A 25,398-nucleotide genomic window follows, 5' to 3' on the forward strand; every position below is an offset into this window, starting at 1 on the left:
AAACGCATTCACGTGAAGCCAGGGAGCAGGATCCAATGCACCCCAAGGGAGGCACTGACTCTGAACATGCCACCCAGCTATGTGTCTAGATCCTTAGACCACGCCCAGCCTCTGTCACCCAAGGCACCTGCCAGCCTCTGCACTCACCTCCTGTGTTGGTGTCCTCTTATCACATAACTATTACCACAGCCTTAGAGGCTTAGAACAACACATATTTATCCCACAATAGTTTAACAGTTCAGAAGTCCACGTGGACTTGCCTGGTTCTCTGAGGCCTCACAAAGCCCAAATCAAAAATGTCACCCAGGTCACATTTCTTTCTCGTGGGTCTAGGGTGAAAATGATTCCAGTCTCATCCAGGTTGTTGACAGAATTCAGTTGCATACAGTTGTAGAAATGAGGTCTTTATTTCTTTGCTAGTTTTGGCTAGAGCCATTTCAGGCTCCGAGACGCCACCCAGTTTCCTGTCCTGTGGCTCTCATTAAAGCCAGCAGTGGTGAGTAAAGTCCCTCGCGATTCAAAGCTCTCTACTTCACCTCCCCCCTCCTCCCTCCTCTGACTTTCTCTGACCTCACCTTCGGCCTCATCTCTCTCACTCTTCTCCCTTCCTCTTCTGCTTTTAGGGGCCCATGTGATTACACTGAAATCCAAGATAATCCTTTATTTTTCTTTATGGTACTGGGGATTGAACCCAGGGGTGCTCTATCACCAAGCTACATCCCAGCCCTTTTTTATTTTTTATTTTGAGACAGGGTCTTACCAAGTTGCCTGGGCTGGCTTTGAGCTTGCGATCCTCCTGCCTCAGCCTCCCAAGTCGATTAGATTACAGGTGTGCACCAACCCACTGCACCTGTCCCAAGATGATCTTTTATAAAGTTTGCTGATTTGGATCTTGTTATGGCTTGGATCTGAAGTATCCCCCAAAGACTCGTGGTTGCAGGTTTGGTACCCAGTGCAGCAATGTTCAAAGGCGGGACTTTGGGGAAGTGATTGGATCATGAGGGCTCTGACCTCATCACTAGATTAATCCATTGCAGGATTCAAAGCTGAACAAACTACTGGGGAATATGGGAAACTGCAGAAAGTGGGACCTAGTTTAAAAAAGTGAGTCCTTGAGAGCATAAACTTAAGGGCTGTATCTTGTCCTAGCCCCTTCTCTTTCTCTGCTTCCCACCCTAAGATGAGCAGCTTTGCTCTGCCACACCCTTTTGCCATGACAGTTCTGCCTCACTACAGGACTGAAGACAATGGCTGGTACATCACAGACTGAAACCTTCGAAACCATGAACCAAAATAAACCTTTCCTATTTTAAGTTGTTTTTCAGAAGTATTTGGTCATGGTGACAGCTAACATACATAGATTTTTTAAAAATATTTTGTAACTTGTTGATGGACCTTTATTAATTTATATGTGGTGCTGAGAATCAAACCCAGTGCCTCACACATGCTAGGCAAGCGCTCTACCACTGAGCCACAACCCAAACCCCCTAACATAAATCTTAATTCCATTTGCAAAGCCCCTTCACAGCAGCCCTGGGCTGTGTTTGATTAAATAACCAGGAGACAGAAACCCTCAGATTCTGCCCACCATCTCTGGCCCCCAGACTCTGCCATCAGCACCAGTCCTCAGACTAACCTCTACAAAGATATAGAGGACCAAGACTATAGAGAAGGAACCCTCAAAGAAAGGAGGGCCAACTAGAGCCAGAGGGGCAGAAAAATCTCACCACAAAGGTTAGTGCAGGTAACTAAGGGCAGAGAGCACAGGTTGAACTTCAGAGAAGCCCGTGTTTGGGGTGAGTCACTATTCCAGTGCCATGCTACAGGCATTTTACCTGTCACTGAAGTTAAGCACTGGGAAGACAGGGGCTTTTGTTTTACCGATGAGGAAACTGAGGCCCCATGGAGAAGGCACTCATTTGCCTAGATCACACAGGAATCTGTTATAGGACTAGGAAGCAAACATTGGTCCCTAACTGACCAGGCCAGTGTCCTCCACATCTCATCACCCCAAGGGCTTCAGAGCCCTCTGGAATGATCCACAAAGGAAGGTCATTATGGACCCAACACAGGGCCAGTTCTGGGGCCCAAAGTCAAATATGCAAGGCTCTCAGTCCTGCCACTCTCCAGGCAGCAAAGAAGATAGAGTGGCCAGGCATTCTCAGAATACCTGAGGGGTTGGACAGCTGCAGAGGAGTCCCAAGGCCAGTGACTTACTTTCCAAATAGTAACCATGCAGGGCCATTTCTGAGGCATTTACCTCAAGCACAGATGAGATGGTCACACCCAGAAGGACATCCAGACAGGGACAGATTCATAAACTGACAAAGTTTTGCTTTATCAGAAAACACAGATCCTCCTGGCTTTCATAGGTTGAAAATATCATAAGTCAATAATGCATTTAATATGCCTCACCTACCAAACATCAATGCTTAGCCTACATTACCTTGAACATGCTCAGAACACTTATATTAGCCTACAGTTGGGCAAAATCATCTAACATAATGCCTATTTTACAATAAAGTTGTGAATATCTTATGTTATTTTTGAACACAGTACAATGAAGAGCATCAGTGGCTTCCCCTCCTAATCCAGCACTGACTGGAAGCTGCAACCCCACTGTCCAGAATTAAGACTCTGGTACTGCATATCATCATCCCAAGGAAAGATCAAAATTCAAACTTCAAAGTGCAGCTTATGTTGAAAATGTATTACCTTCACATCATAGTTGAAAAATTTAAAATCCAACCATGGGAAATTGTGAGGGTGTCTGCTGGAGTGGATCACTGATTATAAAAATCAGTATAAAAATCTGTATAAAACAGATGCAGTGCTATATTGAATACCTGACAAACAGAGCTTTTCCTGGGGCTCTTTAAATGCACATTTCTGAGCCCTACCAATGACAGCAGACAGATATACATGAGGAGTTGGAACATGAGGTTAAGGGACTAGTTCTATAAATTAGGCCCACCAGGCTAACCCCATGTCTTTTCAAAAAAAAAAAAAAAAAAATTACTGGGCTGGGGCCGTAGTTCAGTGGCAGTAGTTCAGTTTGCCTAGCATATGCGAGGTACTAGGTTCGATCCTCAGCACCACATCAAAATAAATAAAATAAAGGTATTATGTCCATCTACAACTACCAAAAAGAAAAAAATTACCTGCAGGCCTACCTGGTTTAAATCAATAAGATATGACACATTCTTCAGGAAACAACCTGTTATCTGCAGGAAAAATGCAGGCCCAAAATAATGCAATGATAAGAACACAAGTTACCCTGCAGGGAGTTTGGGACTCTTATACAGACCAGAAACCAGAACTCAGGGAGACATGATAATTCCCCCAACCATAACATGTATAAGAACGGTTCTATGAGCCTAAGTGACCTGGAGTTGTCAAAGCAGTGGAGACTTGAAAGTCTGATGTTATCCTACTGTCAGTCAGAAGAAATAAATCTAGGTGGGATTCTCTGGAAGCTTTCCTGGAACCCTCAATAAAACTGGAGGGCAGGAGAGGCATGCTATCCCTCGCCTCTCTTACAGAACCCACTCTCTCCCTTGAGAGTATCCCCTTTCCCATTCCTTCTAATGAACTCACACCCGCTACTCTGAGCAACACATCCGAAATCTGACTTGATTGAAAGAATCGAGGCTCGAAATCTGACTTGATTGAAAGAATGGAGGCTTGAAGGGGAGCCTTCATGCTGTCTCAGTTTCTTAGAAGGCCCCAGCTCTGTAACACCAAAACTTACTGACCAGATGCTGCAAGAAGACTCCAGACATCTGCTCCCCAATGTGCCTGTGAAGCAGAGTCTGGGCTTAGAACTTCAGGGAAAGCAGGTCAGGAAAGCTCAGATTCTGACCCAAGATCCTGGGGCAGGCTGTGGCCCCACCAAAGTGTCATAGGCTGCAAAAGACATTAGGGGTCTTCAGTAGATCCAAGCTAACCTCAGGCTCTCTCTACAAAAGTGCTAGGAAAGTTACCATCTAGTTCCACGGCCTCTGTTTCCCAATATGTAAAACAGGGAGTCAAAGCCAGTTGGTGACATCATGTACAACCACAAGAATGAGATCCTAATTAAAACAAAACAAAACAAACAAAAAGCCAGTTGTTGGTGGTGAACACTTGTAATACCAGCAACTCCAGAGACTGAAGCAGGAGGACTGCAAGTTCGAGGACAGCCTGTGCAATTTAACAAGACCCCCATCTCAAAATAAATAACAAAAAAAGACTGGGGATGTAGCTCAGTAGTAGGGTGCCCTAGGTTCAATTCCCAGTACCCCACCCCCCAATAACAACAAATAAAGGAGTGGAGGACATTAAGACCCTGACCTCCCCTCCCCCACAAAGCAAACAGTGAGCGTTCCTTATTTTGAAGTGTCCCCATCCTATTTCACATGCAGACTCTTACATATCAGCTTCCTCCTTTCTTCTGTTTTGCAAAATAAAGAAAATGATCCTATAGCCATGGATGTGACTTCCTCAGCAGAAAAGAAGAAAACGCCTGTTGGACGTGAGTGGAAGGACAACCACAGAGCTTGGGTTAGTTCCTCTGGTTGTTAAGTTTATTCCAAGAAGGGTGTGCGGGCGCGGGAGGGGGGTGTAGTCTGGAGAATGTGGTGACTGACAGACGGGCGCTCTGGAGGTGGGCACCGGCAGGGAGACGGGGTTGTAGGACGCGGAACCGGCAGGGAGATGGAGAGGTCTGGCTAAGGCCTCCGTCCTTCGAGAGCCACCCTCGCCAGTCGGTGCCAGCCCAGCTGGGCAGAGCAGGGACCCCTCCAGGAGGGGCTGTCCAATCCACCCTTCCCTCCAGAGAAAAGGAGAGGGGAGCGCAGTGGCCCGGATGGTGGGAAGGGTGGGAAGGAGTGGCCGCGGGTCCGCCAGGGGTCGACGTGGCCCCGCCTCCCGCGAGCCGGCCGCGGGACTGGGTCCTGCGGTGCCGCCCCGCCCGCCGCCTCGCCCCGCCCGCCGCCTCCGGGACCTTAGCCCTGGCCGCCACCTCCGGGGCCTGGAGCCACAGCCGCGCCGCTCCGCCGCGATGAGGGCCGTGCTGCCGCTGCTCTGCGCCTGGGCTTGGCTCCTGGGCGCCCCTGCCCGCGCTGCCGCCGCGCTGTCCGTGAACGCTTTAGGTATGCCCGGGCCGCGGACGAGGGGCTGGAGGGTCCCAGACTCCGCGCTCCGGAGAACTCGCAGAACTTGGGGGCGGTGGGGCACTGGGCTTTCCCCAGGGCCCAGGTTCAGGCTGTGCGTGTTGGGATTAGGGAGGGGTGAATGGGTGGCCTCCCGCAGGGCGGGAGACGGGTGGTCTCGGAGGGTGGGTGTCTTCCATGACCAAAGGAACAGATGGGCTGTGTGGCCAGGGTCCCCCTTGCCCAGGCGGCGTCAAAGCCTAGAATACCAAAGAAGCCCGCAACCTTTCTGCCCTCCAACCGCCAACGCGGGCAACTGGGGACACAGAGGACTCTGAAGTGCTCCTGCCACAGGCAAGCGGGGTTTTCCAGCCTTTTCTAGCGGCTTTCCCATAGACATAGGGGATCCCCAAAGGTGCCTTGAAAGTTCATCTGTAAAATGGGTTGGAATGGGCTGTGTGGAGGTGTGACTCCTGCTACAGCAGCACCTAGTCCAATAGCAGTTTTAACCCCTAATCCTATGGTGTCTGGTGGGCTGCGACTGTACCAGCATCCTGCTGCTCTTGCACCCCTCCTTTTAGCCCCCCTCCTTCCCTGCTGCCCTTGGCCCCAGCCTCAGTCCACAGGCTCTGAGCTTACAAACCCACCTGCCCCCTTCACCCTGGGACAGAGAAGAGTAGCCAAGGACCAGCTTGGGAATGGGACAAAGATCACCCAGGCTCAATCTTGCCTGGTCAGAATCTCCTCATTCCTTCCTGCCTATTTATAAGTGGAAGCTCAAGCGGGCACACAGCTCCAGGTCAGTCCTCACCTAAGGGAAACCCAGCTGCTTCCCTGCAGAGGGCTTTGGTTTTCTTTGGCAGGCGGCCTGTGTAGAGGAGTGCTGGCACAGAAAAGCAGTTAACTCTCAAGCAGGGCTTGGCACACTTTTTCTGTGAAAGACCAGCTAGTAAATATTTTAGCTTTGTGGGTCATTTGGTCTCTGTAACAACCATTTAACTCTGCCGTTCTAGGCCAAAAGCAGCCACATACAGAATGTAAATGAGTGAGCATGATTATGCTCTAATAAACATTTATGGACGCTGAGCTTCGAATTTCAAAAGATCTTCAGGTGCTGGAGGAAAGAATAGAAGTTCATTGGATTAGACAAAGGGGAATGAAGGGAAGGGAGGGGGAGGGGAATAAGAAAGACAGAATGAATCTGACATAACTTTCCTATGTTTTTATATGAATACATGACCAGTGAAACTCCACACCATGTACAACCACAAGAATGGGAAGTTATACTCTATGTATGTATAATATGTCAAATACATTCTATTGTCCTGTATACTTAAAAGAACAAATTTAAAAATTCAAAAGATTAAAAAAAAAAAAACTTCAGATGGTACAAAATATTACTATTCTTCCCCTACCCTCATCAACAGGTTAAAAGTATAAAAAGCCATTGAAACTCCTGGGCTTACAAAAACAGGTGGCAAGCTGTGATTTCCTGACTCCTGCTGAGGATCCTTCCCAGGCAGGACACATATAATGATACTTGTTTGAAAAGTGGTAAGGGAGTTGGAATGGATCTGTGTGAAATTGAGACATGGTTATCAGCTGATCTTTCTGGCCCTGTCTTAAGGTTCTGCATTTTCTTCTCTTGACTTCCTAAGAATGAAAAGTAGCCTAGGGGTTTTTCACACCTGCTTGTTACTTTTGAAATCTGCCTGAGGCACAGGTCAGTAATCCGAACTCCATCCTGCTGCAGATGGTGGTCCTGAATTGAGCTCTGTTTTCTCTGAAGGCCCCCAACTGCAAGCAGAGCCCATAACCAGGATGTAGATCCCTGAAACCCTAAGCAGGACATGTGTGGGGAAATATGCATTTTTTTCCTCAGGGACAATGGTTTCTGGAATAGCTCTGGAATCCACAGAGAGAAATCTAAATGCTGTACAGCACTGACCTTCAAACTGGGGTGTGAATTCCTAGGGGAACACAGAGGCTGTTTCAAGTGATATCAACACAGATGGATTCAGTTTCTAGGAGTCAGTTTCCAGACCCTTTACTTCCAGATGTCTCCTTTGCAAAAATTGAAGAAAAGCATCTAAAGGCATTTATCCTGAAGCCCAACCCCTGGATGTAGCAAACAAAAAGACAAATGGTCACAAATCTTTCAAGTTTGGTGTTCTTCATTTCTCAAGGAAACTGAAATGAAGAAGGGAGGATTCCCCTGAGGTATTGCTGACCTCATGATTTGGGTCCTGGGACCTAGGACCAGGCAAAGAATTGAATTGGACATTGCTCTGAAAACTGCCTTTCTTTCCCAGCTGCTTATTTGATCAGGACTTTCCATCCCTTTGACTTCAAAAATAATGAGACCAGAATTAATGTTGAACCCTGTCTCAAGCAGTAGATAATGCTTAATCACAAATATTTAATCCATGAGGAGGAAGAAGTAATGAAAGTTTATCTCATTAAGAAATACATTTCCAAAAGATTTTTTTACATTTTAGATTTAACAATTACTTTTCACAATGTATAATATATTTGAAAGTTTAATCAGTTGGGGTACTCATAATCCCTATGATTATTCAATCAAGAATAAATTTTTTATAATATTCAGGAAATAAAAAAATTAAATTGATATTTTTTGTTGTTGCAAAATAGGATACTCAAATATAAAAAGTACTCAAAATAAAAAATGTTCCTTTAGGGTAAAATACTGTAAGGTGAAAAGATAGATATTCAATGAGAAAAAGAAACTATGTAAAATATCCAATTCTTATAGAAAAGTTTGTTTATATCATTGATGGTAAGTAGCAAACTCCCAAGGCATATGGGTTTTATTGGCTAGCTTTAAAAGAATGATGTTGTTTTTTTCTTCCCTTTTTTGCAGTACTGAGGATTGAACCCAAGGCCACATGCATGCTAGGCAAGCAAGCACTCTACCACTGAGCTATATCCCCACCTCCTGTGAAACTATATATTTTATTGTTTTGTAAAGTTTTTTAGACCCATTAATTTTCCCATTGCCTATGGCTTCTTTTAAGGTACAAAGATGAGATAAATAGTTGTGACAGAGACCTTATGGATTGCAAAGCCTAAAATATTTCCTGTCTATCCCCCTTGAGAAAGCATGTGCTGACCCTTTGGGCATATAGGTTTTTAATTAACTTCTTATTGAAATATAATATCATACAGAAAAGTGCACAAATCATTAAGCATACGTTTTCACAATTAGTTTTCACAATTGAGACATCTTGCATGACCTGCACTCTGATGAAGCAATAGAACGTTGCCAAACATTGCCGGCACGATAAGAAATAGCTCACAGTCCACCCAGGATAAACACTATCCTGATTTTTAACTGTGTCAATGATTAAAAGTTTATCAGCGATTAAAAATAAACAATGATTAAAAGTATATCATTTGGGGGGAAATTTAGTGGAGTACTTAGCATGGGCGAGGCCTAGGTGCCATCCCCAGCTACATTTTAAAAAAATAATAAAGTCTGGATATACTTGACCATGTATTCTTTGTATGAATTTTAGCATCAACTCATAAAGTGAAAAATAATGCTGGAACATTACTTGTAATTACATTAAATTTATATATTTATTTTAGAAAGCTAGCCATTGAGTATTTCCTTCTCTGAAAATAAAATATAGCATAATCTTCATTTTAACAAAAAAAATAATAAAGTATATTGTTTTTCAAATTTAATTTGGGAGTCTGGAGATGTAACTCTGGTGGAATACTTGCCCAGCATATGTGAAGCCCTGAGATTCTTCCACAGCACTGAAAAAAAAAGGAGAAAAGAAAAAAAATTAATTTGGGATACAAAGCAGAAAGAGTTTGAGTTCCTTTTGGATTCAGCATTAGATCATATCACCTTTGGTATTTTAAATGTAGCATAGTTTTCTAAAATGCAAATCAGCTCTAAAATGTTTTAGTTGGCTCTAAACTCAACATTACCAAGAGGCCCAGACCTAATCTTTTTTTTTTTTTTTTTCCTTTTACAGAGAAGTTTCATTTTAAGTCATGGATGGTACAGGTCAGTGCCCAACTTCTTCTTTCTAGAGTTTTTCATTTCACAAAGTTTCCTGTTATTAAACCAAATTGTACCAGATTTGAAACGATAAAAAGGGATTTTCCATATTCAACCCACCCTGGGTCTTTCCAGAGTTCAGATTGGCTGAATACTAGCAAAGATGCAATTAAGTAAAATCCTTCCAAACAATGGTCCCCAGTCACAGACATGGCTGGCAGCCTTTCAAACCTTGAAATTCACTTCCATTTTTTTTTGTATTCAGAGCACCTTGCACGGTGGCTGCAAAATCAGGTGGAGAATACTAGTGTATAAACTTTTGAAAAATGATGATTTTTGCCATCAGCTTGACTCACTACCAGTCCTGGTGTCCGGGGGTGACCTGCACTTGGCAGATCCCTTCATCAGAGCCTTTTGGATTCTTGGCTGACTTTCAAGCAACTACTTGATCTTCATTTTGGCCACAGATCTCTGGAGGCAGGAGGCCGCTTTGTAACTTACTGATTTTGATAGTAGAGACCCAGTGCCACCCATTGACACAAGATTTGTCCTGAGAATCTTGGCAGAAAGAAAACCTCCATTCCTCCTTTCAGAAAACAAGAAATCTCCTTCATGCATCCTGTTTCCATGACTTATTGTTAATGTTTTTTGTTTGTTTTTGTTTTGTTTTGTTTTTAGCACCAAAAGAAATACAGCTCAGAGGAGTACCACCACAGGCTGCAGACATTTGTCAGCAACTGGAGGAAGATCGACGCCCACAACAATAGGAACCACACATTTAAAAGTACTGTGGGGTGCCTTTCCTTCAGGCTTCTCCAGAGGGAGGCTGGGGAGGGAGCATCTCAGATCTGGAAAGAAAGCATTTGTGACACAGGCTGATAATAGCCATTAGAGGGTATGATGAGGTGATGTGGGGAGCTGATACCCAGGCCCTGAGGCCAACCTTGGCCAGCCTGAGACTGTGACTTTACTGTTATTGTCTATGAAACACAGAGTTGTAAATTTAGGGAAATGCTAGTACCCTCTAGGTGGTGTGACATTTACAGGAGACTCTAGAGAAGAAGCCTCTGCTCTATTCCTGCCATCTGAGGGTCCATCCCAGAGACCCAGAGCTGTCAGGGGCAGTGTCTCTCAGAGAATGCTCTGAGCTCATGGGCCGCCTTTGGGGACATCCCCCTTCACTACATATTTGTATCACTAGAAATGCACACACATTCAGATAGTTTTACTGGGGTTCTGAGAAATGGTGGCAGTTCAGCCATATTGGGCTCAGGAGCTGTCCCGTACTAGCGTGTGACTTTGCAGTGGGTTGGGGGCTGATGCTGAACATGAGCTGTCAGTACAGATGACCATGTGCCCCTCCCTGGGCTGCTATGAAGACTGCTTGTGGCACAGGTGGGGGAGCATTTGCACAGGTGTAGTGGTTCTCCATCATACTCACCTGTGGGCTGTCTAAAAACGTGGGTGCCCAGGCCCCGGCCTAGACCAGCTGCATCCATCAGCATCTCTGGGGTGCAGCCCAGACACCTATACTGTTGTAAAGCTCCCCCAGTGGTTCTGAAGCACAGGGAACATTGACCTTAATTTATTGGATCATATTAAATTTAAAATTTTGAAGGACTTAAGTGAAGAAGTTTCTTTATTTTTTGTTTCTTTAGTAATGACTCGCTAAGTTTTTCTACTTCATTTTGGTTGATTTCTTTTCTTTCTTTTTTTTTTTTTTTTTGTTTGTTTGTTTGTTTTATTTTGGTTTGGTTTGGTTTGGTTTGGTTTTGATTTTCCCTCTCTTTTTCAGTGGCACTGAACCAATTTTCAGACATGAGCTTTGCTGAGATAAAACAAAAATATCTTTGGTCAGAGCCGCAGGTAGGTATAATTCATTGCAAACAAATCTTGATTTCTTTCTTTCCTTCTCCCCCCACCCCCAGTGGTACTGGGGATTGAACTCAGGGCCACACTACCACTGAGCTATATCCCCAGCCCTTTTTATTTTTAGTTTTGAGACAGGAACTCACTAAGTTGCTGAGGCTGGCCTTCAACTTGTGATCCTCCTGCCTCAGCCTCCTGAGTCAGCTGGGTAGCATGCACCACCACACCTGGCAAATCTTTTCATTCAAATCTTTGGAATAAGTTTTTAACCCGTTCTGCTTCCAGCTAGATTCAGTCCACCCCTAAGCCATTGCTGGGGGCATCCCAATATTTTTTGAGGAAGCTAGAGGGTTTATCTCTGACCTCACCTTAGCAAGGTGAGCCCTTAGTATATTCTAAATATTGCAAGGAACATACTTACAAGATATTAAGGGAAACTAATTTTATACCTGGCATTCAAATTGAATGAGTTAAGGTATATTTTTATTTGCTAAATCTGCTACCCTTTCCTAATTCCTCAAACCTGGGCTCTAGAGTGAACATATCATTCAGCATTTGGTACCTGTAGACAGGGGAGGGACAGTTCTCACAGTGATAGCCTTTCTTACTTGTCTTGATGATTTCATTTTAATTACATTATTTTTTTTTTGACAAAAGGGATTTTTTTTTGACCTGAATATAATGTATTTGTTTGTTCCAGAATTGCTCAGCCACCAAAAGTAATTACCTTCGGGGTACTGGCCCCTATCCAACCTCTATGGACTGGCGGAAAAAAGGAAATTTTGTCTCACCGGTGAAAAATCAGGTGTGCATGGCAATCCCCAACCTTCCCCCAAAAAAAGCCACATTCATAGACAATATTCCTGGAAGGAAAACTCAGAGAAACCACAAAACCACTCAAGCTTATTCCCACCTCTACTTTTTCCTCACCATCTCTCCAGGTCTGTTCCTCTGCAAGGCTAGGGAGGTTGTTACTCATGTGAGCTGCTCTAGAGGGTGAAAATGTTCCTTCATTGGGCTAAAGTTTACTCCCACACATGCGAGCGCACGTGCGCAACACACACTCCCCTGTGGGTCCCAGGTCTGTCCTTTGGAATCACTCAAAACGTTTTGTTCCCTGTGCCCAGCAGAGATTGGACATCATGACTCCATTCCTACCACCATGTATCTTCTCCTCCTGTTCTGCAGCTATTCCTCAAGGCACCAGGCTGCAGCCCCTCCCCTGAATGCCTGTCTCTTTTGAGTGGTTCCAGGTGGTCAGTGAGCTGAATGAAACCCAGCATTTCCTGGGTGTTCTCTGGCCACAGCCGAGGTGGCCTTTCTGTGGGGCAGAGCATCACCTGGGGCACAGTGGACTGGGCTGCGCATGCCCCCTCCCTTCCCCCAACTTGCACATGCTCTCTTCTGGAGTCCCAGCCCAACTCTCCTCTGCTGTCTGCCTATCCAGGCCCTTCCCCTCAAAGTAGCAGGGCAGTGGCCCTCTTCAGAGGAATGCTAACTCCTCGATTCCAGGAAATACAAGGTTAAGTCTTTCTTTCAGGCAACTCTTGACTTTCCACTGAAACTTACTAAGGGAAATGTTTTTCACTTTCCAAATCTATCATGTGGAGCAACTCCACATCCTCCCAAGCTCACCATGTCCTGCAGCCTGCCAAGTGAACTGGTTGTTTAAACCAGCCCCCTGCAAGCCAAAACAAATCTCCCCTCCCAGCCTGCAGTAGAAAAAAGCCTGCCTTCAGCTTCATGACCCAGAGGCAGCTCTTTCTCCAAGACCTCTGGAGAACCTCAGGACAATTCAGAACAACAAGTATTTGGTGTGGAAACCTACACCTGCTCACCATTTGGGCAGATGGAAGGGGAGGTCCACTAAGAATATTCAAATTCTTCCTATCAGCAGATCCTGGGCCTCCAGGCACAGGTTAAGGGGGCAGGAACAAGGTCATTCCAAACAGCAGCTACAGCATTGTTGTTAGCTCAGCAGCCCCCTTCTCTGTCACTTTACAGAGAAGGAAACTGAGCGGGAGGGTGGCTTGTTCAAGGTCCAAGATAAGTGAGAGACAATTCAAAACCAGGCCTCTGGGCCTAATCCAGCCCTACTGTGTCTCCTTCAGCAGTGAACAAGGTCACCCCCAGTGTGTCCAAACCCGCCTCTTTGAACATCTCAAGGACACTCTGACCAGCTCTTCCTGTGTAAGGAAAGCTCTGAGAGGATGAGACTAGAGGGGGAGGCCAGTGTGACAGCTCTTTCCAGGGAGACAGGTCATGAGGACCAAATTGGGGCAATGACATGGACAGGAGGAAGGGAGTTTAAGAGACATTTCATAAGTAGGATGTGAAACATAGAACCAATAAGAAGAGGAAGAGACAAAAATGAGCCTGAGAGGAAAATAATAACCGCCATGAACATTATTAAGTCCATATGGGTAGCTGCATGACCTTATCTAGCACCTTCCATTTTACAAATGAAGAAACAGGTTCTGTGGGGGAAGTCACTGGCCTGGCTTACACAGCTAGTGTGAGGCAGAACTATGATCTGAACCAAGCAGCCCAGCACTAGTGCAGACAGCCAACCCTCAAGTCATCCTGGGGGTGCAGCAATGAATGTGGCAGAAGACGACGCGAGTGATGCATAGGGCAGGATCCCCAGAGCCTGCCTAAGATGTCAGGAGCACCCCGGTAGGTCTATCTGGAAGTCATTTTGATCTGTAGGCCTAGATAAAGGTCGAGGCTGAAGCTACAGTTTAGGAAACTGTCGTTAGGTGGAATGAGATTGGTGGTGAATAGGTGAAGGTTCTAGAAACAGAACTTTAGTGACTCCCTTTGTTGGGAAACAGTATGGAGAAGAGGAGCCAGCAAAAGACTCCAAAAGTAGGAAAGCCAGAAGTCTGTAGAGTGGGGTCAGGAAGGGGCTCCCAGCCCTGGAAGATGGCAGGGATGGATCAACAAGAGGAGTGGCCCAGACTGAGAGTCTGCTGGTGCCAGTCAGAACTGCTGCTTCTCCATGAGACTTGGTTGCCTCTCAGGACTTCTGAGGCTCAGTCTGGACAAACCTGGAGCAGGGCTCTGTAAACTACAAAGGCATTCGGGGCCTGGGGCATTTCACAGGGGTGAGTGGAAGAAGCAGGGCCTTCTTGTGGTATTCCAGTTGCTGACTTCCTCTGCCCTCTTTGGCCTCTCTAGGGTGCCTGTGGCAGTTGCTGGACTTTCTCCACCACAGGGGCCCTGGAGTCTGCGGTGGCCATCGCCAGTGGGAAGATGCTGTCTCTGGTAAGAAGTCAGCCTTGGGCTAAGTCCTATGGAGGACGCCCCCAGCCTGGGCTGGAGGCAGTGCCTGGGCCTTCAGCCTCCTTCAGAGCTATTTCAGTTGGACCTCAGGTGTTCCAGCCTGTGGACATTTGATATGAGAATTTCAAATAATACTTTTCCTGGAAAGAATGAGGCTTATTGAGGGAACTGTGGCGGGCTCACTCCTGGGTGGTTCTGTGTGTTCCTCAGGTTCCTCACTTTGACAGTCTGGGGCCTTTCACCAAAGATAGGCTTAGAAAAGCAGAGCCTGCCTGGGAGACAGTCCTGTAGGAGCTTTATGCCTTCCTAAGCTGCCTCTGTTGTCTTAAGTGGGAAGAGCAACAACCAACATATCTATCCCTTGACCACAAACAGTGAGAGGTGATAGGCTCTGAGGAAACTGTCCCAGTCCCCCCCTCTGTATGGGGAAGAGGGAAAGTGTAGGGTGAGACCATCGAGGCATGAAGGCCCAGGTCAAGGAAAGGTGGGGCTGGGTCTCTGACTGGCTCTTCCCCCCTCCCCCAGCACCCTCCCCCAAGAGCCCCTGTGATCCCACTGTGTGCATGCCTGCAGAGCAGGGGCTTGGGCCATGCAATGCCTGCTCACTGCCTCTCACTTGCCTACTTGATGCCAGGCAGCTCCTGAGCCCCTCCTGACATGTGCCACCTGCTGAGCTGACATTGCAGAGATTGTCCTGCCCTTGGGGAGTTTGTAATCTGGTCATCTTGACACAGTGCCAATTGGACAAAGATCAGGAGACCTGGCACCTCATGCCAAAGCCTCCATAGTATCTTGGCCTTGGACTCACTGGATTTGTGCTCCTTTCTGTAGGCAGAGCAGCAGCTGGTGGACTGTGCCCAGAATTTCAACAATCATGGCTGCCAAGGGTAAGTCCTCAACCAGGAGGGCCTGGAACCCCTTCTCAGCTCCCACTGATCACTGCTATCAAATCTAGCATGTGCCGTCCCCGTGTCAGACAACCCCGTCTGTCATGCAGTGAGGAAGGTCACCTTACACTGCCAGGATCTCACAGCCAGTCTGGGCAGAGCTACAATCGGAGCCCAGGCCTGTCTAGTTCTGAAATCCATCCTCTCTCCACCAAGTTACTCAGTATTGAAAGAGAATAAAATCATGGCATTTGCAGGTAAATGGATGGAGTTGGAGAATATCATGACTCTCTCCAGAGCACAGTCAGCCTCACTAGTCACAAAAGCCTCCTGGGCAAGTGGCCAAAGGATTTATAAAAGTGAGAAAAATATTGTTATACATCATCCTCCAAAAAGGAAATCCACACACCAACAGCTGTTTAGCCTTTAGACAGGTCCTCTGAAGTGCTAGATGCCCTAGCTCACTGGCCTGTGAGGGAGCTTTGCTCACCAGGGCAATGTGTCCATGCAGGAAGCTGTACCTCCACTGGGCCTGCTTTCCTGGCCCATCCCTACATCAGGTTGTTAGGAATTTCCTCCCATTTCTACAATGACTCTCAGCTTCATCTCTTTCTGCACTGTGTTATGCTCTGAGATATTTATGTGGGATTGTTCAGCTTTCCCAGAACATAATATGCATAAAGCCAGGCCCTTGGGGGCCCCTAGGGAAACTCCCAACCCAGACTGCCTGCCCATCTGCCTGCCCACCCATGGTGCATCCCCCTTCAGGCCTCAGCCCCACCACATTGGCACTTCTTTCCCTATGGGAACACATTTTTTTTAATTAATCAATTTATTTATTCTAATTTGTTATACATGACAGCAGAATGCATTTCAATTCATAGTACACATATGGAGCATAATTTTTCATTTATCTGGTTGTTCACAAAGTACAGTCACACCATTTGTGTCTTCATACATGTATCTAGGGTAATGATGGCCATTTCATTCTACCATCTTTCCTTCTCCCATGCCCCCTCCCTTCTCCTCCCCCTCCTTTACCTTATCCAAAGCTCCTCCATTCCTCCCATACTCCCACCCCCACCCCCATTATGGATCAGCATCCACTTTATCAGAGAAAACATTCGGCCTTTGGTTTTTTGGCATTGGTTTACTTCGCTTAGCATGATATTCTCCAACTCCATCCATTTACCTGCAAGTGCCATGATTTTATTCTTTTTCAATACTGAGTAATATTCCATTGTGTATATATACCACAGTTTCTTTATGCATTCATCTATTGGAGGACATCTAGGTTGGTTTCACATTTTAGCTCAATAGCTGCTGTAAACATCGATGTGGCTGCATTACTGTAGTATGCTGATTTTAAATCCTTTGGGTATAGTCAGAGAAATAGGATAGCTAGGTCAAATGGTGGTTCCATTACAAGTTTTCTAAGGAATCTCCATACTGCTTTCTGGATTTGTTGCAGTCCCACCAGCAATGTAAGAGAGTGCCTTTCCCCCACATCCTTGCCAAAACTTATTGTTGTTTGTATTCTTAATAGCTGCCATTCTGACTGGCGTGACATGAAACCTTAGAGTAGTTTTGATTTGCATTTCTCTAATTGCTAGAGATGTTGAACATTTTTTCATATATTTGTTGATTGATTGTGTATCATCTTCTTAGAAGTGTCTGATCAGTGCCTTGGCCCATTTATTGATTGGGTTATTTGGTTTTTTGGTGTTAAGATTTTTGAGTTCTTGGGGCTGGGGATGTGGCTCAAGCGGTAGCACACTCGCCTGGCATGCGTGCGGCCCGGGTTCGATCCTCAGCACCACATACAAAACAAAGATGTTGTGTCTGCCGATAACTAAAAAATAAATATTAAAATTCTCTCTCTCCCTCTCAAAAAAAAAAAAGATTTTTGAGTTCTTTATGAATCCTAGAGATTAGTGCTCTATCTGATGTGCATATGGTAAAAATTTGCTCCCATTCTGTAGGCTTTCTCTTTACCTCACTGATTGTTTCTTTTGCTGAGAAGAAGCTTTTCAGTTTGAATCCATCCCATTTATTATTTCTTGCGCTTTAAGAGTCTTGTTAAGGAAGTCAGGCTCTAATCCAACATGATGAAGATTTGGGCCTACTTTTTCTTCTAATAGGCATGGGGTCTCTGGTCTTATTCCTAAGTCCTTGATCCATTTACCTCTTGCCCCACTATCTGCTTTGGCAGCAGCTAACACCAAGCCTCCTGCAAAGGGCTATGCCTGGCCAAGTGCAGGGGTCAAGTGTGACATCACTGCCTGCTACAGTACCATCATACTCAGTCTCATTTTGATCTCTTTCCACTGGGCAACTTCATACCACCCTAACACGCTGAACCCTGGGCATGCTGCAGCCCTGTTTTTTGAAGGGACAGGACTTTCTTCTTTCATCCATGCACTAGCTACCATCAAGTCCGACTGTGTATCCAGGCACAGGGGTACAACACTCTGCAGAACTGGAGCTGACACTCAGCTGGTCAGGTCAGACAGGCTGTAAGCATGTCATAGATCAGGTCACAGTGGCACACGCTGTGGAGAGGAAGACACAGTAGGGATCAGAGTGGGGAGTGCTGGGCAGCAGTTAAGTTTTTTGTTTTCTCTGGGAGGTAGCATGATGAAGAAAGGATTCACCTTTGGAACCAAAGCCTAACTCCAGCTTTGTGACCCTGGGCAAGGTGTTCAGCCTCTCTGAGCTGAATCAGGGAAATAACACCTATCACTCAAGGGTCAGGCAGTCATGTGCGGACCACCCCCTCACAGGGCTGCCCCTTAGGCAGTGTGCTTTTGGTGATGGTGCACTGGGGCGATCCCATAGGTCTTCCTGAGAGACTTCCCATTCCTCATGACCTCCAGTGGACTCACCTGAGTTTGCTAAGCTTTATGCCAAGGCAAGTAGGGCAACATTGCTGACCTCTCAGGAGACCTCCTCTGCCACCAGGGCACACTCACCAAGACCCAGTGAGCCAGGTCACAGCGAATATCACACAAGCTCCAGCTCTGCGGGCCCCACCTCTGTCCATCAGGGTGGCTCCACCTGGGCTTACCTGTGTGTGCTTCTTGCAGGGGCCTCCCCAGCCAGGCCTTCGAGTACATCCTGTACAACAAGGGCATCATGGGAGAAGACACTTACCCCTACTTGGGCAAGGTAATTCCGGGTAGCCCCAGCTGTCTTCTCCCATCTCCATTCCTACCTGTGTCAGGACACATCTTGTCTCCCATGTACCTAGGGTTATGATGGCCATTTCATTCCACCTCTTGCTGTGATCCAGAATGTCTGAGCCCTTTGCGCTCCCCTCTGGCCTCTTGTCACCCCCACCCCTGTGGCACTATCTCTCTGCTTCCTTAGTATCCTCCTCAGGAACCCTTCCGCACACCGCCCTGCCTGCCCTGTTTTTTCCTGGCCTGCCTCCTGTCCATACAGGAGGTCTCTCATACTGACCACCATGCTCTCCTAGGCCACTTCTACATTGCTCTGCTGTGTGCGCCAGGGGCCACCCCCTCCATCACCTCATCCCAAGCTGGCCACAGCCAAGCCCTTTGTCTTTCTTCCAAACCCACAGCCCCTCCTTTGCTTCCCCTCTCAGCGAGGAGCAGCACCAGCCTCCTCAGAACCTACTGGCCACCTGGGGTCCTGTCTGGGTCTGGCCTACTCTGCTGCTGGCCATCACAGACCTTCTCACTTAGGCTTCCTTGTTTCATGCCATGTCCCCACTGCCCACTCAGACCTTGGTCTCCCTTCATGGGGTCACTGGGCTGGCCTCCCCTTGGGCCTCAGACGCAGCTCTGACATGCACCTGCCTTGTTCAGAACTCTCAGGAGGCTCCTTGAGCCCTCCCCACCCCCACCCTAGCCAATCTTATCTCCTGTTACCTCCCCCTCACAAACCCTGTGCTCAGGCCCAGCCACTTGCTGGTTTCTAAACCACGGAGGTCCTGCTCTCCCTACAGTCCTGCTCTTCCCTATCCTGTGACCTTAGCTCTGCAGCTCCCTCTTGTCAGCTGCTTCCTGGACTGACTGAGGGTCCCTCCCCTCTCCTCTTACTCAGCCTCCATTTCTCTGTGATCTTCCTTGGGCTGGCTCAGGCTCCTCCCTGGTGTCCCACCAAGCACTGTGTGTGTCCCTCTCTGCCCCACAGCCAGCACAGGGCTATTTCCTGCCCGCAGACTCTGAATTCCTTGAGGACAGTTATACCTCTAATTCTCACTGAACTGACACCCTCATCAAGGCCCTCGGACACATAGTAAATGTTATCAAACTGCGTATGTGGAGGCTGGAGTCTCAGCCTTGGACCAGGGCTCTCCTAACTTATATTCTGTGCCCCTTTCTGCCCTGAACAGGACAGTAAGTGCAAGTTCCGTCCAGAAAAGGCCATTGCATTTGTCAAGGATGTAGCCAACATTACACTTGTGAGTACTGGGCTCTTCTCTCAATTGGGGAATATATTCTGATGAAGCTGGTCTCCACAGTGGTAGGTGGCCAGTGGGCCCAGGAGGGCAGCATCTCTGACAGTATGTCACTTTGACTGAAGAGTTATCATTGACTCTAACTCAACTGTGCTGAGAGCGTGGTGGAAGATGGAAAAGGAATCACCGACTGGCTGATGCTCAGGTTCTGAACACCAGGTCTGCCCACATCTTCATTCTTGTTCTGTTTTCTTGTCTATAAAATGCAAGCGATAATCCACACCTTGCACAAGAGGGTGTGACCATGTGTGTGATGTCAGAACGTGTGTGTGAGATTGAGGAGGAGTATGAATGTGTGTCAGTCAGGATGAGCTAGGTTCTGCTGCAGTCATGACCAGCCTCAAATCAGAAAGGCTTACATAAAGTGTATGTCTCACTCCTGTGACCTGTCCCTTGCATAGGCAGGACTGTATTCTGACCTATTGACCTCACCGCAGGACCCAGGCTGACGGAAAGAGAGTAGACAATTATGGCAATAAATGAGTTACACAGTCACACCTCACCTCCAGTGGATTGAGAAATGCAGCTGTGCCCTGCTTTTGCAAGAAATGCTTGAACGTGAATGAACGGCCCTCGTGACTCCAGGGTGCATATAGTAGGGGAGGATTGTGTAGGAGTCATCAAATATCTTCATAGATGTGGGCAGGTATGATTTGTACAAATGAGAGCCTAAGGGGTGGGGGCATGTGCCAGTAAACATATATGCAGGTCATAGAAGTGATGTCTTTGTAATGACAACTGCAGCTATGCATTTGAAACACATGCCAAGCTCTAGGCAGTAATGACAGTGTACATTTATGAAGTACTTAAAGGTGCTGTACCCAACAACCAGACATGCATTATCTCCTTTAAAGTCAAAATAACCCTAGAAGGTGAGTATTGTTATACATCTTCATTTTATAGATGAGGAAACAGAGGTTCAGGGTCCTTAAGTAATGTGCCCACAGCCCATAGAGCTAGGAATTGGAAACTGGATTTGATTTGAGATCATGTCATTCCAGAACCAGGGCTCATTGCCTTGACCACATACAACCCATACCCCAGGATAGGGATGTTACTGTCTTCAGAAAAGAGCCAGTTCTCAGGGCATGGTGGTGCACACCTGTAATCCCAGTGACTCAGGAAGCTGAAGCAAAAGGATCGCAAGTTTGAGGCCAGCTTCAACAACTTAGTGTCTCAAAAAAATAGAAAGACAAGAAAATAGAACAAGAATGAAGATGTGGGCAGATCTGGTGTTCAGATCTGGGTCTTATCTGTTCCTGGGTTTATGAACCTTATGTTCTACCAGCAGAAATTCATCGGTTGACTTTCAGGGAGGCCTGGGTATGTCACACCCATCTCTCCGCCTTCAGAGCCCCTGGCCTCAGTGAATAGTTGGGAGTGACTGATGAGCAAGTCCACACTGTGTCCTGTGTGTTGTGGGGGAGAAGACCAGACAGACTCAGCCAGCAAAGGGAGGGGAGGCCACGGGGAGCCCATGCTGGGGGGAGGAAGGAGTGTAAGCCAATAGAAAACCAAAGGAACCTGGCAATCTGCACAAGAGGCAGGGCCCAGGGACGAGGTTCTGCTGGACAGAGGGGGCTGCCCCTTGATGGCTGCATTTTTGCCTCTTCCTTCCTCCTGGTCATGTATATTGGTCTGGACCTCCTGCCCCTACCTTGTGTCAGAGGGCCATATTTTGAAAGTGGGGTGGGGAGGTGACAGAGACCATGCTGGTCTTTCTCTCAATCCTCTGTCTGTCCGCAGAATGATGAGGAGGCAATGGTGGAGGCCGTGGCCCTATACAACCCCGTGAGCTTTGCTTTTGAGGTGACTGAAGATTTCATGATGTATAAAAGTGGTGTCTACTCCAGGTGAGCTGGGTCCAGGAGCCAAGAAGGCTGGTGGAGCAAACTAGGGGGCCTCCTCACTCCTGGCACAGGGGCCTTGGGCTCAGCCCAGACTCCTGGTCAGACCATTTCATGACATCTGCCTTGCTGGGAATTTGATGTTTCCTCGGTTAGACCCCATGCAGCTCTCAGGGTTGGGGACCACAGACTTTCAGAGAAAAGAGATCAGAAGGGATCCCTGACACATGGCTGGTGAGGGCCAGTGCTCACTAACTCAGAGAGGTAGCCTCATCTATGGAAGAAAGTTAAAAACCCCAGTTAAAAACCTCACATTCAAAAATGTAAAGACAGGGCTGGGGCTGCAGCTCAGAGGCAGAGCACTTGCCTCGCACGTATGAAGTGCTGAGTTTGATCCTCAGGACCACATAAAAATAAAGAAAGAAAGAAAGATATTATATCCATCTACAACTAAAAAATATATATATTTAAAAAAAGAAAGAAAATTTGAAGACATAGAACAGGGATAAGAAAGTAACTGCTCTCAAGCACCAGAATCCTGTGCTCGGGAAAGCCAGGCCCCTTGGCATCTCTCTTGCAGGGTTGCTCCTGCCCACACCTCTTAGCCTGCCTGTTTTGTGCAGTGAGTTCAGTGTGTGTCTCTAGCCACCTCCTGCCTGCTCCCCAGAGTCCTTCATGTCCCCTCGTTTTCCAGGCACCCTAAAATGTTAGTGCTGTCTGTCAGCCCTCTTCTGAGTTCTCAGCTGCCCCTGTAGCTCCATGGCCAGCTATTTGCTGAGAACTGTTGGACCCGCACCCAGCTCCCCCCACACCTCAGCCTGGATGGCTTTGGAAACCTCACGGCCTGCATCTCTCTTCTGGCCCCTTCCTGCCCAGGTCTCCATCCAGTCAGCAGGGGCCCCATCCCTGCTGCTGCACTGGAGGAAGGACAGAGCCGTGTGAGCCCTCCTCCCGTCGTCCTCACTGTCCCTGTAACATTGCTCACCTCTGGGCTCTCCCCTCCCATCCACCTCCCATCTCCTCTCACCCAGCCCACCATTTCCCGCCTTCCAGCAGCCTCCTCACTGGCTTGTCCTTGACCATGACACACACCCACATACCCCCACACATGCTGGCCCTTCCTCCACTTGGAGACAGGGTTCACCTTCTGACATGCCACCTCTAAGCACTCCAGTGCCTCCCTTTGCTCAGTGTCTTAGCCCAGCTGTGGGGACCCTTATAATCTGACCCTTCCCTCTTCTCCACATTCATGTGTGTCACATCTCCCTCCCTGTCCCTGGCTCCCCCTGCAGCCCCCACCCCAGCCACATGGAAGGGTTTGAAGTTTCATGGGTGTTCCCTGCTTCCTCAGGGAGGCCTTCCTGGCCCCCCTGCTCCCCACCTCACTGAGCTGGAGCCCCTCTTTAGGGCTCCCGTCATCCTCCACATTGTCAGCCCATAGTCCACTGCTCAGAGGCAGCCTCTTTGCCCATCTGCAGGGTGGACCCTGCTGCTCACACCCCAGCACCTGCCCGGGGCCTGGCCCATATATACTCGAAACTCAGTTCCACATTAGCAGAATCCACCTGTGACCGCTGCAGCTTTCCCATGAATTCTTGGAATTTCCTCATGGAAACTTTGAAATAAATGCACTGGTAGCAAAACGGTGTGGTGTTGAATTCTAGTCCAACACTGTTGGCTGCCAAAGGTGCAGCAGGAGGACTGTTCCCTCTTTAGTGGGAGAGAAGGTGTCACACTGGAGGAAAGGGGCCAGCACCACACCAAGACTCTCCTTGCACCAGCAGGGCTGAAAGAACTGAGAACTACTCCCTCACACTGTGAAAAGAAGTCATTCTCACCTGATGGGCTCCCATGGGAAACATGGCCCTAGCACACAGGGAGAGCTATGCTTGGGTGTGACTTGCGGTGGCTTCTGTCCTTCCCATAGTATCCATTCTCTTTTATTTCCTTCCCAGTACTTCCTGTCATAAGACTCCAGATAAAGTAAACCACGCAGTACTGGCTGTTGGGTATGGAGAAGAGAATGGGATACCCTACTGGATTGTGAAGAATTCTTGGGGCTCCCATTGGGGAAAGGATGGGTAAGTAGCTTCTCAGTCCCATTGTTCGGGGTGGGGGTCATGTTGCTCAGGTTGGAGGACCTTGTGGGTATCTCTTCCACCTCAAAGTTATGGCTTCCAGGCTGGGTACAGTGGCACACACCTGTAATACCAGCAACTTCAGAGGCTGAGGCTGAAGGATTGAGAAAGTTCAAGGCCAGCCTCACAAGTTAGCAAGATCCTATCTCAAAATTAAAAATTTTAAAAAGGGGAGCTGAGGGTGTAACTCATTGGTAGGTAGATAGAAAGAAAGAAAGAAAGTTACAGCTTCAAGAAAGGAGCTGTTCAGCCAAGCCCTAGCCAGGCCAGGGGGAAACATGAGAATGTGACCTCTACCCCTGGGACCCCAGCTACTAACGCAGGTAATAGGAATCCAGTTGGCTCAGTAGAGCCTCAGTAGTAACCACTGCTGGGATAACAGCTTAGAACCCTGAACCCTGCTGGGACCAAGCCACCGTTTGGGAGGGTCCAGCTTTGAGAAATCAGGACAACAATTTGCCCCTGAACTTGACAGTCCCTACTTCAAGGAAAAAATGTTGGAGCCAGGAGGCCTGGGTGTCTGTGCATGTTGATGTGACTCTGTGTCTCCTTTCAGATTCCTCTGAAAAGGAGTTTCTGTCCTTACCTCAATCAAGGAGTCCTGGTGATGTGAAGTAACTATGTGAAGGCCTAGCCAGGGCTAGGAAGGGGGCCAACAGGCAATTCTGGGAAGAAGTAGGATATGGACAGAATAAGAAAATGAGATCATTTGGTGACCCAGGAGAGGGAAAAAGAAATTTTTCACAAGGTTACATCAGTAATTTCTTGTTGATAAAAAAAGCCCAGTGCCACTGTTTCATGAATAAATTCAGGGGGCTTCATCCCTGGAGTCAGGTCTTGGTGAGTGGCAGAACATTCTGGAAAGATCTTTCTCTCTGCCCAGGTACTTCCTCATTGAGCGTGGGAAGAACATGTGTGGTCTGGCTGCCTGTGCCTCCTACCCGATCCCTGAGGTGTGAGCCAGCGGAAGCTGTGGAGACGGTTGGCGGAGAAGGAGAGGAACTGGTATCCCAGCTGTTTGGTGGAAATCCTGCCTGGAGGAAGCTCTGGGGGATCCACCAGAGGCCCCCATTTTTCACCCTCACTCCTGTTCTGAGCCTGGAAACCTAAAGACAAGGAGGAAGAATTCCATTGCACAAGAAGCCCACTCACATCTTTTGATGTGATGACCATCACCAGCCATGTGCCTTAGGTGTGGTTTTTAACTAACCCAAACCCATGTGGATGGAGAATATTCTTTCTTTCAAGAGGGGCTACTTCCACGTGTAGAGAGCGCTTCAGTCTACTATCTTTTCTGTATTCTTTTTTCAATAAACATTGAGTGAGCAAGGCCTGTGCTGATACAGGACCAGACACTTCTCAAACTGGGTTCTCAGGGCTCAGTCTCCCAGGATGGAGGTATCAGCAGGGTGCCCTGGTCTCTGGCTGGAAACATAGTATGGATGTCGGTGATACTGTCCATCAGAGCAGGAAGAAGAGCAGATTTAGGAATTCTGACTGTCCTACACCTCAGGAGGGAGGGAGGAGGAAATGGGGCAGGGTCTGGCAAAGCCAGGATAGCCTGAAAGCCTGTACATCTCTGTGTGGCCTCCCTTCTCTCAGTTTCCTACCCCTCCTCAAGACCCTGGGCCCCATTTCATCTTTAATAATCCTTTTTCTTTGGGGGTACCAGAGATTGAACCCAGGGGTTCTTAACCACTGAGTCACATCCCCAGCCTTTT

General features: G+C 47.6%; 1 protein-coding gene across 1 annotated transcript; it reads left to right on the forward strand.

Moving 5' to 3' along the window:
- Positions 1-4,973: 4,973 nt before the first annotated feature.
- Ctsh (cathepsin H) lies at positions 4,974-25,005 on the forward strand. Its single transcript, XM_015480348.2, has 12 exons — positions 4,974-5,132; positions 9,140-9,171; positions 9,844-9,949; positions 10,961-11,031; positions 11,735-11,839; positions 14,215-14,301; positions 15,151-15,206; positions 18,293-18,374; positions 19,567-19,635; positions 21,439-21,545; positions 23,495-23,620; positions 24,561-25,005. The coding sequence occupies exons 1-12, from the start codon at positions 5,042-5,044 to the stop codon at positions 24,634-24,636; spliced, it is 1,008 nt and encodes a 335-aa protein (XP_015335834.1). The 5' UTR covers positions 4,974-5,041; the 3' UTR covers positions 24,637-25,005.
- The last annotated feature ends 393 nt before the right edge of the window (positions 25,006-25,398 follow it).

The sequence above is a fragment of the Marmota marmota genome, unplaced genomic scaffold (genome assembly GCF_001458135.2).
Source record: "Marmota marmota marmota unplaced genomic scaffold, marMar, whole genome shotgun sequence".
In the NCBI taxonomy this organism is placed as follows: Eukaryota; Metazoa; Chordata; class Mammalia; order Rodentia; family Sciuridae; genus Marmota; species Marmota marmota.